General features: G+C 37.2%; 1 protein-coding gene, 1 non-coding gene and 1 pseudogene across 3 annotated transcripts; 1 reads left to right on the top strand and 2 right to left on the bottom strand.

The window, feature by feature from the left end:
* Nucleotides 1-907: 907 nt before the first annotated feature.
* LOC147940823 (uncharacterized) lies at nucleotides 908-1,675 on the bottom strand. The gene has a single exon (XM_087458286.1). It carries the CDS (start codon nucleotides 1,673-1,675, stop codon nucleotides 908-910), a length of 768 nt encoding a protein of 255 aa, XP_087314412.1.
* Nucleotides 1,676-7,128: 5,453 nt separating this feature from the next.
* On the bottom strand, nucleotides 7,129-11,293 carry LOC104700281 (poly(ADP-ribose) glycohydrolase 1-like; annotated as a pseudogene). Its single transcript, XR_015562736.1, has 10 exons — nucleotides 11,006-11,293; nucleotides 10,734-10,919; nucleotides 10,563-10,666; nucleotides 10,281-10,491; nucleotides 10,101-10,205; nucleotides 9,904-10,022; nucleotides 9,686-9,829; nucleotides 7,662-7,833; nucleotides 7,506-7,568; nucleotides 7,129-7,429 (listed from the first exon to the last, which is right to left on the bottom strand). The product of XR_015562736.1 is annotated as a poly(ADP-ribose) glycohydrolase 1-like (transcript).
* LOC147940822 (small nucleolar RNA snoR9) lies at nucleotides 8,593-8,712 on the top strand. Its single transcript, XR_015563049.1, has one exon. It is a non-coding gene; the product is annotated as a small nucleolar RNA snoR9 (small nucleolar RNA).
* Nucleotides 11,294-19,018: the final 7,725 nt, after the last annotated feature.

The following is a 19,018-nucleotide window of genomic DNA, read 5'->3' as shown; positions in this document are numbered from 1 at the left end:
ATCTTTTAGATACAATTCCGTTACCTATATTGATCAGCACGAAACGTTCCTCTCTTTTATAATTCAATGTAAGTAAATGAGAAACAAAACTTGATTTAGGTTACGGACTAGAGCTTCAAATCCAAATGTGTAGTAGTAATACGTAATAAATAAAAATCAACAAACTTGGAGTGTGCCGGCAACAACCTGAAGCTTGAATTTGCCACATGATCGAAAAAAACAATATTTGTTTTGTTTGTGCTTATCTTCCCCAACGAAAATTTAAAGCCTCATGAAACCCCAATTTTGTAAATTGAGATAGAATGGTAGGCCAAAACTCGTCAAATAAAGTCGAAGTGATACGCATTATCCAATAAAAATAGTGATCCAAACTACAACTAAAGGTTCTGTGACATTTTTGTATCTTTTATTTGAAATTTTAATTAGCCAGTACTCCTTCTACTCCTATTTCACAAATAACGTCGTTTTAAAACTTTATTTTTTGTTTCACAAATAACGTCGTTTGTATGTTCAATAGCTATAATATCATTTTATTACCTATCATTTCAATATCATTTTTTAATGTTATTTTTGAAAAAATGATATTGAAAAAAATATACTTTTGAAAATTCCCCTAAATAATATTTAAAAGTAAAAATACTGTTTTACAACTGGTGCATCATTTTGTTGAAAGGCGTATAGTTTATAGAAAAGAGATTCAAAATCTATTGCCTAGCCAAATAAGTAGAGCATTTTCATATCGTCTATCTCCCTTGAGACCAATTACCAAGAGTTGGTCCCTCATATGTTTGTTGATGATTTGAATAAGGCGTAGAGGAGGCTTTGGGTCTCTCCATGTTTCCGTCCATTTCGCTTATGCCAAAGTGTATAGATTGTTGTTTAGAGGCGAACATGTAATTATCAAAGATCAGCTAGTGGAGAAGCGTGTCCTGTAAATTCTCTTTGCAGTGTTTTCCCATATCTCCGAGTTAAAGCTACAAGAGAAAAATAAATGATCCCGTGTTTCTGCAGCGTTATTGCAGAAAACGCACTCCCCAAGTTCGCCTCTAAACCATTGTGCCATCCAATCACTCGTGGAGAGTTTATTACGGATTGCGAGCCAAGTACAGAACGAAAACTTTGGCATTGAATGGGTGAACCAAACACAGTTATACCAGGGGACCTCAACAGCCATGGAGCGAATTTGATTCCAAGTTTCCTTGGTAGAGAAACATGGATGAAACTTGCCATTTTGTCCTTTCCAAAGAACCTCATCATCCATGGAGGTTCTGTTTTCATATTTCAACAAAAGTTCAGCTTCCATTAGAGTATAGTGATGCAGGCGGTGCCTCCTTCGACAACATCTGACCCATGCTTCCGCAACCATCATAGTCTTACTAACCCCCATATCAATGATACCTTTTTCCCCTGCCACATCCATCAGACGCCCCATAGTATACCAATTATCAAACCAAAATGATGTTTGTGAACCATTCCTAACTTCTGTTCTGCGAAAAGGAGATGCAGATTGACGATACTTGAGGATTTTTCTCCATATCCAGGAACCAGCAGTGGTGGATTTGAGACACCAAAAGCTCTCCTGTTTGAGGATAGTGCTTTGCACCCATTTAACCCATAGAGAGTCCCCCGAAAAAACAATTCGCCAGATCAACTTCAGGCAACAAACATCATTCATTTTCTTCAGAGACCTTAAACCCAGTCCTCATTCTTTTTTAGGTTTACAAATGTCCTCCCAAGCAACCTTAGCTTTATGAGGATTTAAATCCGGACCAGACTAGAGGAAAGCAGAGCACAGCCTATCAATCTCTCTAGTACATTGTCTCGGAAGTCGAAAGGCAGAGCACAAAAAGTTACATATACTCCATAGCACTGATTGAATCAGGTTTAAACGACCTGTAAAAGAGAGAAAACAGTCTGTCCAGGAATCTATTTTCTTCTTCAGTTGCTCAATGAGTGGCGAACAATACGATAGAGAGAGACGTTTGATGACTATGAGCAAGCCTAGGTACCGAACCGGTTACTGACCAACCTCAAAACTAAAAATGTCTTTGATCTCATGACAAGCTGAGTCAGAAAAAATCCCGAGGTATATTGTAGACCTCTCCATGCTTATCCTCAACCCCAATCGTTTAGAAAAACTGTCAACCCCCCCCCCCCCCCACAATGCCTTCAATGGACCTAACCTTACCATCAGAGAGAACCATAAGATCATCCGCAAAACTTAGATGGGTGACTCCAAGATTTTTACACTTAGGGATGATAACCAAATTGGTGTCCAACTGCTCTATCCAACATCTTGGAAAGGACGTCCACAATGATAACAAACAAATAGGGAGAGAGAGAGCAACCATGTCGCAAACCCCTCAAGTTTTGAAAGAAACCAAGCTCACCATTCACCTGAACTGAAAAAGAAGTGGTTGTTACACAAAGCATTATCCAATGCACAAAAACAGGTGGCAAGTCCATTTTTGCCAAAACATTACGCAGAAAAGGCCATTGGACAGAGTTAAACGCCTTTGAAATATCAATCTTAATGGCACACCGACTTGAAATTGGATCTTTGTGATAGTCCTTGACTAGCTCCGTAGCAAGAAGGTTATTCTCAATCAATAGACGGTCCTTAACAAAAGCCGACTGATTCCCAGCGATGAACTTTGAAAGGAGCAACTTCAATATATTTGCTAAAATCTTGGAGATCACCTTGTAAAGCACATTACAATAGGATATTGGACGATAATTTTTCATTTCCCGAGTCTCCACCTTTTTAGGAATCATAGCAAGAATAGTAGCATTTGCACCCTTGGGAAAGAAACCTTTGGCAAAAAATGATTGAACTGTAATCACAAACTCCACACCAATGATGTCCCAAGCCGCCTTAAAAAAATTCAGAAATGAAACCATCAAAACCTGGTAATTTATCAGAGGGCATAGCGAACAATACCGTCTTAATCTCCTCAGCCGATACCGGTCTAATAAGGCGATCCTTATCCTTCAAGGAACAACGAAAAGGCATTAAATCCTGCAACTCTGCAAGCGTAGCTCCCTCAAAATCAGGTGGGATAAACTGGAGAAATTCTTTAAAATGGCGCTCTGCTTCCATTTTGATACCTTCCTCATCAATACCATCAGGCTTTTGAATTTCAAGGATCACATTTTGTGCTGCTCGAACCTAATCTGCACGATGAAAGGTCTTACTTATTATTTTGGTCTCCAACTTGCAACCATTGAAGCTTGGATTTCTGCTTCAAATATTTCTCTTCTAGACTTGCAAAAAAACTCCAACGATCATAGGCCTGTTTTTCTGCCTCCATTGCGACTGCAGAGGGATGTAAGAGATTAAACTCGTATTTGCACAAAGATGAGCATATGCCTCCTTCATTTTAACAACCAAATGGTTTATCTTGCTCCTCGCCAAAGACCTAAGCTTTGGTTTGAGTGCCTTTAGCTTCTTTGTAAACCGAAAAAGAGATGATGTGGACATGTGAATAGCTTTGGTAGCCCCCCCCCCCCCCCCAAATTCCTCCACCAATGGCTTAAACTCAGGCAAGTCCACCATGGCATTCACAAAATTAAAAGGTTTACGATACTGCCTTTACTCCCCTTGACTAACAAGATTGATTCTGACATCGAGAGTGATCCGAACACCCTCCTACTTCAAAAACATTATATATATGATGCAGATAAATAGCGAGCCAAGCTTCATTTACCAATACACGGTCTAACTTTTTGGAGATTAGATCATTCTCCCGCTTGTTACACCAGGTAAACAAGGAACCTTGAGACACCAAATCAGAGAGAGAGCAATAGTTCACTACTGACTGAAAATCTCCCATTCACTCCGTGATACCTGGACCATTTGCACCACGAGAGTGCTCCTAAATAGATAATGTTTCATTAAAATCTCCAAAAATAATCCAAGACTTATCCCTCATGAGCGGAGAGTCCATATGGCAACACAGATCCTCCCATAAGGCTTTCCTCTCATCCACCAAGTTCGATGCATAAACAAAAATCAGCCTCTTCTTCCTCTAATTTAACTGAACATGTTATTAGTTGCCCTGTTTTATACACCAGAGTGAGTCTCACATTATTCCGCCACACCACCCAGCTACGCTTTAATCCTCGAATATTCCAAAAGAAGCCAGACATTAATAACGCTTGGAGGAGGTCCTTTTACTCTGATCCCTAAGGTTAATTTTAGGGGGTTGAGTTATTTCAAACCCTTCTATTCTGAATATCACTAACTATGTTAGGAAATGGTTGAAGTAGATGAATAGGAGGAAACATATTTTACCAAATAAAAGAAAAGACCGGCCAATCAGAATACAAGAAAACTACAAACAAAATTACTTTTGTGAAAAAAGTAAAGACAAATGACTGTAGTAGGAAAAAGAGACGAAGAACCTAAAATTTTGACCAAAAAAATTAAACTAAGAAGAAACTAAAATCTATTTAAGTAGTAAACTTCCTATCTTATCATTCATCCTACAGTCTCTCTACCAATCGATTATTTGTTATCCGTTCTTGGAGAGAAATCCATACAAATTTTCTCGAGTGTGTGCGAAGATGGATGCAGAGAGTCATCAGAGGATATTTGATGACACTCCAAGGAGAAGGAGAAGCATGAGGGATTACTCATTTGTATCCATGCTTGGATACATGGTTCCACCTACGTTTTCTGTTTATGCTCCAGCTCCAACTATATATCCAGATTTGTATTTGTGTTCTAAGTGTTATGTTATTTTGTGCAGATCTTGTTTCAATTATAAAGTTGGTTACATTCCTTAGGGAGAACAATGGAGATATGTCATTTTCCTTTTTGCACTGGATAATATTTTCTCACTTCCTTTTTATTTCATTTAAACTTCACTCCAAAATACAAATGTTTTGAGTCAATGCTTAAGAAAATTTGATCGAAATAGACCAATCAGACAAACCATGTTTAGGTTCTCTTCTTTTCTTGTTTTTCAACCGCTCGTTCGAATACTTAACCAGGTTTTTCCATAAGTATCTCATTGTCCCGTGTTAGGGAGGTGGCCCACTAGGCATTTTACAAAGGCTTATATGCCAAATTTAATTTGTAAAACAATTATTTGCAAAAGGGCCCAATAAAAAGCAAGGAAAAAAATTAATGTCAAAAGGGCCCAATTTTTTTTGTCATAGTTTTTTTTAAAATGAGGAGACTGACATGCCTAATTTAACTTCAACTTCTTGATTAGTAACGTATTTTTAGTGTATCTAAAAATAGTATATTATAAATTTACATAGTTGTCTTAAGGAGTATTAGCTTTGCTATGTGTCTAAAGCTTCTTACATATTGGAATTACACTCTTTGATACATAAGGAGTATTAGCTTTGATATGTATCTAAAGTTTATTACATGTTTTTTTTAATAAACAATTATTTAGTAAAAAAGAAAACTCAGTGGCTTTAAAGATATCACGATTATCATAAAACAAAATTGGCGAGTTGCAAAACATAAGAATAATTAGTGTACTTAAGTCATTTAACTTGTTTGTCCTCGGGTTCGGACCTCGTGACACATCATTACACACTAATAATTTTTTTTTTTTGACGCATGAAAGTAAAGGTCTAACAGGTTTAAACGCAGCGTCTGCGGTTGCGGTTGCAGGAAATTGCAAAAGCGGGCGATTGCGGTTTCAAGCGTTATTAAGCGTTTTGAATAACTGATTTAGCGTTTTAAAATGGGTGCGTTTGCGCAAGTTTTGCGACTGGTTGACCAACAGTTGCATTAGCGGTTAAAACATAATAAATATAATATATAATTATATAAATGTTTCAAAACACCAAAAACTTTATTAAATTTGATTTATAATTAAAAATCTTTAAAAATACTAAAATAATTATTCAAAAAACAAATAAATTTCATATTGAAACACTTATTACTTTTTACATTTGGCTTTTCACCCAAAATTTAATCAAGTAATGTGATAAATGAAAAAACATATGCTTTAGATTATAGATCTTCTCTGTTAAATCTTACACACTCAATAACTTCCTCACATTGAATTACAAAGCCAAGGTAAAATAATTATGAAAAAGTTGAAAAGAGTCATTGGTGATTTGTTTTAATATTTTCACAAATAATCTTATTTTCTTAAACTTCTGATGAAATGTTATATATTTTTAGATTTTTTTGAACGTATGTGCGATGTGCCAATAGTTTTACATCATTTTCTCGGTTTTTTTTAATTGGAATCTTATTTTCTTGTAATTTTTTATATTCTAATCTCCTCAATCGTATTTGTACTTCATTTTCTCTCATCCTTAATGGGTACAATGGTTAGGTTGAAGATATAAGAAAAAAATATTTTAGTACTTTTGATTTGTTTTTTGTTTAAAAAAATAATAAAAAAATTTCAACCGCAATCGCCCACAACCGCAAACGCTTGCGGGAAGCAGCTTTTGGAATTCGGTGGTTGAGAGCGGTTGGGAGCGATTGGAAGCGGTTTGTGTTATTGGCACCAATCGCTAGTAACGTTTGCGGGAGATAGCGGGAGAACCAATCAACACCTAAATAGAAAAGTTTCTTATACATTTCCTTTTGGATTCTGACTTAAAACATATTTGAAAATCACTAATTATGTTAAAATATATTTTACCAAATAAAAGAAAAGACCGGCCAATCAATATACAAGAAAAATACAAATTAAATTACTTTTGTGATAAAGAAAGAAAAGACAAATGACTGAGTAGGAAAAATAAGAACCTAATGTTTTGACCAAAAAGTAAATAAGAAATAAAATCTATTTAAGTAGTAAACTTCCTCTTTTATCATCCATCCTAGAGTCTCTCCACCAATCAACTATTTGCTATTCGTTCTTGTAGAGAAAGCCATACAAATTTTGCCGAGTGTGCGCAAAGATGGATGGAGAGAGTGATCAAAGGATATTTGTTAACATCCCAAGGAGAAGGAGAAGCAGAAGGGGCCCAATCGTCTTCATGCCTGGATACCTTGTTCCACCTCCGTCTCCTGTTTATGCTCCAACTTCAGCTCCAGCTCCATATCCAGATTTGTATTTGATTGTTATCATCTTTGTGTTCTAAGTGTTATGTTATTTTGTGCGGATCTTCTTTCAATAAAGTTTGTTACCTTCCTAATGTAATTGGATGATAACAATGGAACTTTTTTCATTTTCCTTTTTGCACTAGATAATATTTTCTCACTGCGTTTTTAATTTTATTTAAACTTCACTCCAAAATACAAAAGATAATTCTCTATCTCAAAAGTGAAATCACAATGAGATTTGTTTCGCTATTAAGAAGATTTGATCGAAGTAAGCCAATCAAACAAACCAAGTTTAGGTTCTCTTCTTTTCTTGTTTTTCAACCTCTGGTTCGAATACTTGACCAGGTTCTTCCATAAGTATCCCACTGTCCATCCTTTAGATACAACCAATTCTGTTACCTGTAGCAAAGCACCATAATGATCAGCACAAAAAATTGTTCTATCTTTTAATTTGATATAGTGAGAGAGACTAAACCTGATTAAGATTATGTAGTGCTTCAAATCCAAAAGTGTAGTAAGACATGAAAGGTCTTCTTGCCTGAGAAGAGTGAAAAAAATTTGTGAGCAAAAAAAAAGCCATTGGTTGGTAATCAATCAAGCAAATGTTGGAGATAAGAGTGTAAGATTTGACCTGTGATACAGCAAGCCACTGAAGAAGAGACTTGATCTCAGGATCTCCACCATAAGCACCACATCCCCAATTCCCTGTAGCAACACCAACTCCATCTTCATGATCTATGCACAGCGCTTTACTCTGATTCTTGCAGACGTGGAGGAAACCACAAAGGGCCTTATTGATCTCCCTGACGAAGAAAGAATTAAGAAAAAGTTACTCACATGTTATAGAAAAGTATGAATATTGCTGGTATATTATATATTTTCTAAAAATTACTCATATATTTAGTGTCTTGGGTGTAATTACAATTATCACATTGAGTTAATTTTTCATTTTTAATTTCGAAAATATTAAAAAAATGCACATCAGCAAACTATGCCACGTCATATGACAGATGAGTTATAATGCTTCGTGGCTGGCTTATAACAAAAATAAACTGAAAGTACATGGCTGAATTTTATTACTTGATAGCTGAGTTATAATACTCAAAAGAAAACGAAAGGTCTTGTAGAGTTCATATGACGGCTGAGTTATAATGCTTGGTGGCTGACTTATAACAAGAAATAAGCTGAAAATCAACGGCTGATTTATATTACTTCACGGTTGAGTTATAATACTTAAGAGAAAACAAAAGCTCTCGTAGATTCATATGACGGCTGAGTTATATTGATACTCGGTTGTATATAAATAACTCAGCTGACACAACCTTTGTTCGAGAACAAGTAGCTCAGCTTTAGCTGATGGCTCAACGCTTTCAGTCTGTAGTCATCGAGAACCAACTTCACAAGCTTGTTGGGCGTTTTTTCTGCATCTATCTGCAACTCTACACCCTCTATCGTCGGTGTTAAATATATATTTATGTGTCGTTATCCAATTACCAGAAACAACAATTACCGGAACTCGATCCATGAACGAAAATGAAGAAAAATGAGGAAAATTGATAAGAATGAGGAAAATTAAAAAGTGAAGAACAAGGTAAAGAAGATGTAAATCCTTCACTTTTGAACCAGGTGAAGCACAAGAGTCGAAAAAAGACGTTTCGTATTTCCTTAGAAGATGATGACATGGATGATGTGTCCGAAGTGGCAAGTCAGCCACCAAAGGAACATGTAAATCAGCCTAATTCAAACAAAATTATAACTCAGTCGCAACATGTCATAATATATATACCCGATGGTTAAAAAACAAAAAACCGGCTGCCAAATTCAGCCGCTTAATGTCATAACTCAACTGAAAATCTGTAACTCAGCCGCAACGTTTAATAAGTCGGTCGTAACTGAATGATATTATAGTAATTAATCTTTTGCTACTAAGTAAGCCGTAAAACGGCCGAGTTTTCCGATAAGTCAGCTCATGACGGCTGAGTTATAGTATTTAATCATAACTCCGCCGTAACGACATCTCATAAGTAAGCCCTTGTTAATAACTCAGCCAGTCGGAGAAAGTTAATTCAGCCGTGTCAAAGTATTAACTCAGCCAAATTTTGACAACTCAACCATCGGGTAAAAACTCAGTCGTACTTATGGTTGAGTTATGAGCCATAACTCAAGCTATTTTCTCATAACTAAGACAGATTTCGTTAAGTCAGCCGTAACTACAGGCTGAGTTATGTTCGTAAGTCAACCGTCCGCTCATAACTCAGCCATTTTCCATAAATCAGCTGCAACATACCGTAACTCAGCCATCATTACTGTTGTAACGCTTTACGGCTGAGTAATTTAATACACGTCAGCGATTTCTGACGTGGCGACGCGATTTTTCTGAAGTGGCGGCGCGATTTTTCTGACGTGGCAATGACATTCTTTGTAATTATGTTTTTTTCTATAACATGCAACATGAGTACACTGGATATAGAAAATAGAACCGAAATATGATAGTAATAAAAAAAAATTGTATGGTTCTGGTAATATTACCGAAAATTTATGACACATGAGTAAATCTCCAAAGAATTAAACAGGAAAATAAAGGAAAAATAAGAAATGTTAAGAAACAATTTGATATAAGACTTGACAATGTAAGAATCTATGATTCAACACTACCTGAGGAGGGATTCAGGTTTGTATTGGGAGACTCCTGGGTGACGCAGAGCATCTATAGCTACGATTCTCGTTGTTCGCCTTCCGAAAACATCTGTTTCCTTTGTATCAATATAGTCACCAAAAAACCGAAACGATGATGCATATCTGCAGACAGTAGACAGCCATTTTAAAAACATAAAGTGTCAATTAATGTCCTGACAGATTCACTCATGTTGTACCCTGTGTAATGAGAGAATCTTTCTGCACCAACAACTTCAATGGCTTCATTGACTTCCATGGTTGGTAAGAAGAGCATCCCAACGATCAATTCTGGGTTGATCATGAATCTAATCTCTTCCTGTGTGTTTTCAAGATATTATTCTCATCAGGAAACTTAACGAGATCTAAATAATATTTAGGTTTAGGGTTTACATGCCTGGACTCATCCCTTGCGAAGAGCTCCACCTCCTAAGTTCTTGTTGGCGAAGTCAACTTCAAGAGCTTCAACGCTTTGATCCTCGATCAAACCATAAGTATGGACCTACACACAAACCCTTTACAGAGATCCTATTGAATATCAAAAACATTAATCTCATCTGGTTGATTAATTAATTACCTCAACAGGGCAGAGTTTGACAGTAGAGTTTCTCCAAAAGCCTTCATCAGGAAAAGCTTCGAGACCAGAAGAATCTTTCTCTAAAGTGAGAATCTTTCTTTCGAATGAGACGAATCCAGGAGGGATACATGAAGACAACCTCTGGAAGTAATGAGTTATGCACTTTATCTTGTTCTCTTGATGTTCATTTCTCCCTGTGTTGATTAGGCTTCTGCAATAGGTCAACACAAGATCTTAGATCTTGACTTTGTACATGAAATTTGTTTGACAATGTGTACTTACCCGAATAGTTTGTCGAAATTGATGATTGGTAGATGATTCGAGCCTCTATTATCGACATGGAACAAACAAAAGAAAGAACATGAAAGCAATGCTCCTATAAGTTCCTGCCATGGACAAAACATCAATCAAACTTTGTTTCTGTATTGAAGTGTTTGGATTTGGAAGATATACCTGGCTGAGGAATACAATGCCATCTTTCTTGGGGCCTAAGACACGAAGACCGGTTTTGGTTCCATTGATAAGGTTGTCTGAATTTAGATAGTGTAGTTCCAAGAGATATGGGAATCTTAGAAGAAGACAAGCCATTGCAGGTAAAACCTCGTTAAACCATCTGATTGATTCTTCTTTCGACATTCTCTGCACCATACCAAAACATTAATCATTCAATCAAATCCAAATGATTCGGTGAAGATTTAAAAAAAAAAAAAAAGAGTTTTTATTACCTCGTCAAAGTAGAGAGCGTAGCCTTCAAGTGATGAAGAAGAAAGATGACAAGTCAAAGAGAGAGCTTGTCTCATGTCAGAGATGAAATCAGAGAGAGTTTGTCCCGAATCCACTCGGCTGTGACTCGGTCCTTTGGTCATAGCTTCTAAAACCTCCACCAAGTGCGGTGATGGCCAAGACAGAGACGAATCTTGAATCTTTAACGGCAAGTAGGGTAAGATTGTCTCAAGATCTTCTCTTTTCTCCATTGCTCCGTATTTTTTTCTTATGTCTTTCAACTCTCAATGTGAGGTTGCAGGTTTATTTCTAAAAAACGAAGCCACAACATAAATATATAGAAACCTAACTTAACACCGTTGACATTCATGTACTCTTTTGACTAAAGAGATTAGTTTATTATAACATTCCTTGGAGATCAAGAAACGTGGAAAGGATTATTCAGACAAATTCAAGTTCTACAGCTCACCGGCCACTCTAATTAATTAAGTATTCAAAGGTTATATTCGGTCTGCCATTCGAATTTAAAATCATAAGAACGAATTAGAGGAGCATTATAAGAAATTAGTGTAGAAGACAACAAAATGGGCATAGAATGAGTTACCGATGGTGGCCGCATAATGTTTTAGGACAATTCGATAGAAACCTAAAATTGAAGTAACCTATGATGAATTTTTGTAAAACACACTGACTAACATACATAAAAAATTATATTTAAACTATAACTAATTTTGTTTGTTATTGGCTCCCCCAGCAAGCAAAAAAATCTATACTAAATAAAAGAAGCTATAAGCTCCTAAGGTTGTTCACCTAGGATTTAAAACATCCAATCGGAATTCGACATGTCACTAATTAACATTTTTTTTATTTCCATAATTTTCTATATTAAAATATTTTTTAAACAACCTATAAGGATTTGACATGTCATTCATTAACATTTTTTAAATAACCAGAATTTTCTATATTAAGAATTTTTAGAAAAAAGAAAATTTTAAATTTATGTAAATAAAATAACTATATACAACGTCCCACATCGGCTAGAATTTTTTTAGACAATGGTTCAGAACCAGTATAAATAAAAATTAATATGATTCCAACAGAGAATGAGCAGGAAAGCTTGATTTATCAGACGTTCAAGTTAAAAAAATTATTCGGTTTGATCCGATTTTTTATTTGATCAAATTAAAACTTAAAAAGTTTCAAAAAATATTATATTATTGAATTTTTTTAAAAGTTTAAACATTAATATTTAAACTTTTAAAAGTTTTTAGCTTATAAAATGTTTTTAAATATTATAATTTTTAAATTTTAATAGTTTAAATTATTATAAATATTGAAACTTCTAAAAGTCTTAGCTTTTAAAAGGTTTCAAAATCTTATAATCTTTAAATTTTAAAAATTTATTAGCTTATAAAATGTTGTTAAAAAATTATAATTTATAAATTTTAAAAGCTAAAATATTATAAATTTTAAAAGGTTCAAATATTAAAAATATTTAAACTTCATAGAATATTTTAAAATATTACAATTACTTAACCTCCATAGAAATTTTCAAATATTATATCTATACTAATAAAAGGTTGAAACTATAAACTCTTAAAGGTGTCCATTTCGGATTTAAAACAACCAATAAGAATTAGATATTTCACTAATTAACATTTTTGGAAATATAGTAGTAATCTATATTATTAAGAATTTTTAGAAAAAAAAAGGAAAAAGTAAAATTTATAGAAATAAAAGAAATATGATTTGATATTCTTGCAGTAAAATTTTTATTTTTAAGTGTAAGAAAGAGGATTGACGTCGCAAGACCTTGAGTTGATGTTATTTGAGTTTAAAGAAGTAAGATCGATGAAAAGCACAAATATTGTTTTAACTATACATGTGTTCATATTACTTTCTCCGCGAGTAAGGATTTTGGTTTGAAAAGTTTCAATACGTGTGGATCTAAAACCGAATAAGTATATGGATGAAATTATCAATAATTGGATGCATCTATTGACTATGCTGGTCTTTATGAATTGCACAAATTTTAGGAGAAAATAAATGATTTTGTTCTTGGAGTTTGATGGGTTAACAAGTTGTGTGGTAGTCTAAAAAAAAGTTTTTCAGTGGAAGAATGTGAATAAGTTGATGAGAAAGAAGAAGAAGAAGAGTATAACAAAGAACCGGATAAAAGTAAAAGTGACAATTACCATAAAATTTGACAATAAAAATGACAAGAAAGAATATCAATAATAAGAAAACATTGAATGAAAAACACAAAAACGTAGGTGGTAGCGATCAATTAAATATGAAAAACGAGATAAATTCAAGATTATAAAATTATTTTGTTTTTCTCGTGGTCAAAGAAATGGTTTAGGATATGTGAGGTCACCAGTTTGATCCGCCTCACCTGGACGTCGAGTTAAAGTCATGATTTTTTTATCTCATTTGATTTTATAACACAACTCATTTTTATATTTTTAAAAATTATGTATCTGCAATTTAATTTTTTACTTAATACTAATTTTAATATTTTTATAAGATAATATTTCATTACTATCATCAATCACATACTCCCTCCGTTTCATAATATAAGATGTTATAGAGATGATTTTTTGTTTCATAATATAAGATGTTTTTAAGTTTCAATGCTACTTTTAAATTAGTTTACTATTTTTTATTATGCAGTTTTATTTATAATTGGTTGAACTTTTTTAAAGTGGTTATTTCTTATATTTTGAAATGGAGTGAGTATATAATTTTCATCAAAATATATTAAATAAATTCATGCGTAGCGTGGGTTCAAAACCTAGTACTTTTAAAAAATCACCAAGGGAGAGTTTTGGGTTAGTCGCACGTGTGGCAGGTGCATTTCAAAATTCTTCACTAAGAAAAAAGGATATTGTAGAGGTTTCATATAAAGATTATCTTAACACTAAAAAAAAAAGATTTAATAGAGATTTAATATATATATACACCTTTCACCTTTGTCGCTTTGGGACTATATAAGTAAAGACTATATGACTCCTCTCTCTACCGCTTGACTCTTTTCTTTTGTATCTATATCTGATAACGATGGAGAGAGCTGATTATGATCAACTCAAGCGTTTTCAACGATGTAGAAACTGGATTTCCACAATGAATTTGTTTATGGGGGAAAATAAATTCAGTAAAGTAAACCCTTTAGAAAATCAATCTAAGCTTTGATTGTTAGAAAAAAAGGAATTGATCTTTTAAGAACTAGGGTTTCTATTGCTAAGGACAAGAAGAGAACTCAATAATTGTATTCAATGATGGATGATTTACAATGGAGAAGTCTTTCCCCTTTATACATATTCATAAATCGCACAATATATTAACTTTCCTTATCAGACGAACTGAAATAAGGAAAGTTACTCTATCTCTTAGATCGGCCGCCGGGCGAAGTGGAAGTCGGTTCTTCACCCTCGAGGCTGGGCTTCTTCTATCCGAAGTGGGCTTAAATGACCTAACTGAGTACTTAACCGGATTCCCAGTTAAATAACCAAATTGTCTTTCTGGTTTAGTTCGGTATGTCGGGGGTGTTAAATCCCGCACCAACAATTAGTCCCCCCCAGTTCTAAATATTCAGAATTCAATTTGAATATTTTGAACTATGGAAAAGAGAATATCCGATCTAGACCATAAAGAATCATTTGATTTTACCCGGGATTCCCGCGCCACTTCAACGTGAATCGTCTGGATGACACGTGTCGTTTGCATCACATCTGCTAGGTCGGAAGTCGAAGAGTCGCGTAGGTCATAATGACTCTTCGTAGGGTTGCCGCCCATTCGACTCTATAAATACGCCTCCTCCCTTCGTCATTTCTCATTTTCTGCCAACAGTGAAAGGTAATCTGCTCCGAACTCTCTTCTTTTTAATTATTTATCTCCATTTTTCTTCCGCACTCTCCGAACTCACATCATAGTGGACACTTCGGATCCCTCTTTTTCGCCGGAAAGCGAAAGCGGACAATTAATTCGTCGCACCTCAAGACGTGTCACGCAGATCGGAGAATCCAGTAGATCGGGCTCCGAAATCCCATCTCTTCTAACTCGCTGCTCAGTTGGAGCTTCATCATCACAGACTCCTCTACCAGTTTTTCATGAAGACGGGAGTGACGAACTGACTCAAGATGTGTTGTCGCAAGAAGAAGACCGATTCGCGCCTTTAGGAATCTCAATCGAAGATATCGATCCTTTGTTACCTCTATGCCCAAAGACGCAGGATGTCGATCCTTTGTTACCTCTATTACTGAATGTCGCCTCTTATTCCCAATCCCAGCATTAATATCACTCTATGCCCAAAGACGCAGGATAGCGATCTGCCAATTTGTCCCTGGAGCCATTTGTAACTTCATGGCTGCCCTTACCATAGCAGCCGAAGTCGGAGTTAACATTGGAGTTCAATTCTTTGAGCAACTATCCAATTTCAAGTCATCAAAGAGTCCGCATCGCTGGGAAGTGAATATGAGACCGGCGCACAATTTCCTTGCTGGTCAAAGAGTTTCCAAATTCAAGAAATGGACGAACCACTACTTTTATGTCCGCGTCGATCAGTACTCGCTCGTTAATCCATTGGGTTTCCATTGGAGAGTGTGGAATGAAAATCCTGGTAGATTTTATATTTCCAGTACGTTCTAATTGACTTCGGCACCTCTGACCAATTTTAACTTTTTCATGTCTTGCTTCCAGATCGTCCATTTTGCGCAACACGTCTAGCTCCGGACTATCACCCTGTCAGGAACGCTCTACTATCTAGGAATTTATTACCCGTATCCGTGTTGAAACAGCGATGGGCAAACCTAGGACAACATTCCCAAGTTTCGCGAGTTCGCTGGGTCGAACTGCGGAGCCAGCCGGGTCACGTGTCGTTGAATCCGACAGTCTCCAGGTCGTTCGCCGAGAAATCCAGGCTGCCATCGAAGCCGATATCGATCCTCCTCAGGACCGGTCTGATGTTGATCCTGTTCAGGATCAGACCGTCGTCGATCCTACTCGGGCTTCCGAAGAAGACGTCGACACAGTCGATGTTGCAAAAGGCGATACCCCTCCCCTAGCTTTAGGGAATGCCGACCCTCCGAACGGTGAAGAGGATGTCCCTCAGCTTGGAGCTGAACCAAAAAGGAAGAAGAGAAAACACAAAAAGAAGGCGCCGCAGCCAGCAGCAAACCGCAAACGCTCAGATGAAGATGCCGGACTGGAATCTGCCGACCGATTCCGTCTGGCAAGAGAGAATGACAAAACGGAACGGTTTGCCTTCGAGTATTTCGGTGATACCCCTTTGGTCATAAGTCGTGATGCTTCAGGCGAACTTTTCCGAACCTTGAAGATCTCCAGTCGAATTCTTCCGTCAGCGGACGAACTGGAGTTCCAACAAGCGTTCCTTGACGTCGCCGAATCCCACTTAATGGTTAGCCTTATCATTTTCTTTAACTTGTTCAAACTTTGTGCGGGCAAGACTGACGTATGTTCTTTGAATTCACAGACTGCCGCCAGGATGAATACGCTGACTCAGTTGTACGATAGGCGAGTCAAAAGCGATACAAAGTCTGGATTCGAGCTTGAAAAGGTGAAGGAATGCGCGGAACAAATCCGAGTTGCCAGCAAAGCTAAGGAAGAGAGGATCAAGGAGCTTGAAGCTCTTCTCGCTGAAAAGGATGGTATCATCGCTAAATCCAAACTGAGGATTGGCGAACTGAATTCCCGAGCGCTTACTCTCGAAGAAGAGAAATCCGAACTGCATGGAGCATGCAACGAGTTGAAAATCCAACTCGACGTTGAGATTAAAAGACTTCAGCGGGATCATTTGGAGAAAGTGGAGCGAACAGCGAAGAAAGCGCAGACTCGATTGAATAAGGTCAAGGCTTATTTAGTCGAACAAGAGAAGATTCGCCCCTTGGAGGACCTGTTAAATCAGGCTACCGGAGTGCAGGAAACTGTACAATATCTGATCGAGAAGGGGGCCGTTATTCCTGAGGAGCGAATCGCGGAGATTGATAAGAACAAGGACAAAGCCGAGGAAACTATTCAAGCGATCGACGTCCTCGAACTGAATGAAAACGACCTCGTCATGTCCCCTGATCAGCTGGGCTACAGACTTCTTCACCCTGGAACGATGGCTCCGGACTCCCTCTACCATCCGTATGGCTCTAATGCCGAGAGCTTCCAAGCCGATTTGACCGGTTCCTTGGACGCTGAACTTTAATTTTTGTTTTTTTGTCCCAAACTCTATTAAGTATGGGTTTGAATACCCTTGTAAAACATTGCCGACTTGTTCGGCCCATTCTCTTTTTTGAATCTTTTTCTTCTTTGTTTTTTTTTGTGCCGGAATCTTTCCTTTTGCCAAAAAAGGAAAAATCAACAAATTCTCTAAATTTGCACTTTTGCCATTTTGCACAGAATATGGAAATTTTACCCCCCAGGTTGCATATAAATCAACCGGCGCGGTCTCCGAACTAAACAATTCTCGAAAAACTTTAAATCAGAGCGATGTGAAACTCTATTAGCAGCGTGGAATCCCCTCTTATCGGGAATGGTGTCCCGACGTTCTCGAATGCCGAAGCTATCGAAAGGGGGATGGCCTACAACCTGAATATCCGAGCTCCTTGGATGCTGATGTTCCGCGTCAAACCGGAAGAAAGACGTGACCTGGAAGAATTTCTTCATCAGGTGGAAGACCGTCACACGGAGTACCGCGATCGACTCGCCGCACTCGAACAAGCGCAACGCGAATTGCTGCTCAAGCTTGAGATGCTTGAATCCCACCCAAAAGATTGGATCGAGAATGGATTCGAGAGGATAGCGGCCCTGCCGCCATGCCTGGTTGCGTACTGCAACAAGTGCCGAAAGGAAGCAGATCGGAAGCCGACACACATGGATCCTACCCTGATTAGTGACTTCATTCCGGGAAATGTCAAGCCGTTTTATATTAACAGGCGTGCTAATGATGTCGAGCTTGCTGAAGCCAATACCTTCTTTCGTCAGGTAATTATCGCGAGACATCCTGCAACGTCTGCTTCCAAACTAATCCGTTGTTGACTTTGATTATGCAGATCACAGGTACACATCAAGAATTGAACCAGGATTTCCAGTACTTTCATATGAAAAGAGGTAGGATCGACCGCCAGCTGAAGACTTTAGAATCTGAAGTTGCCATACTTAAGGCAAAAAGGAAAAGGACTATTGACTTGCTGGATGAGTCCGAACAGAAGGCCAGGGCATTGGAAACTCGCCCCGAGGACTGGGAGAAGACCGGGCTGCAGCTGTTGTGGCCGATGCCAAAACGACTCAAGACGAGTGTTCGTGAGATCGCGGCGAATGGCGCACCAGTTCGGAATTAACATGTGTTATTTGAGTATTTAATAAGATTTAGCCGCATTGTAGCAGGCGAATTACGCTATTTGAGTATTTAAAGTTTGCTATTTTTATTGCTGAAAAATGTATCAGAAGCGAGACGTCTCCCGGCTTACATCCGGCAATTTATCAAACGATGGTAGAAAACATCAATCAAACTTTAAAAATTAAGCTATTTAGCCCTAACGGGATACGTTTGGTCGGAGGGCGAGATACTGGGCTTGGCTTATCTACTTTGCTTTAGTTCGGATGCCGGACTACGAAATTATTCTCTGGGTTCGGCTAACCATTCCGTCCGAACTAAAGTTTGGGCGCGAGTTGATCATCTAGCCAGAGTGTCAACGAAGAGTGAGTTCGGTATATTCCAATACGTAACCCAGTTCGGTATATATATATTCTTGTTTTTTTTTTTTTTTTTTGAAAAAATAAAAAGACGCGCTGCATTAAATGTGTTACGCGGTCTTTGAGAATTATTTTCGGGACGCGGCAAAATTTTCGCGGTATTGTGATTGGTGGATACAGCGGCGGTTGCTTCCCACGACCCTATATAAATAGGGTTGAGGGTTGGGAGAAAGAAACATTCCAACTTTCACAATTTCTTGAAAAAGAAGGATGGTAACCACTCGATCCGCATGGCTAAGACGGGCCCGGGAAAG

The sequence above is a fragment of the Camelina sativa genome, chromosome 7, assembly GCF_030686135.1.
Source record: "Camelina sativa cultivar CO46 ecotype springtype chromosome 7, ASM3068613v1".
NCBI classification, from domain to species: Eukaryota; Viridiplantae; Streptophyta; class Magnoliopsida; order Brassicales; family Brassicaceae; genus Camelina; species Camelina sativa.
This window is presented reverse-complemented; position numbering and strand designations above follow the sequence as displayed.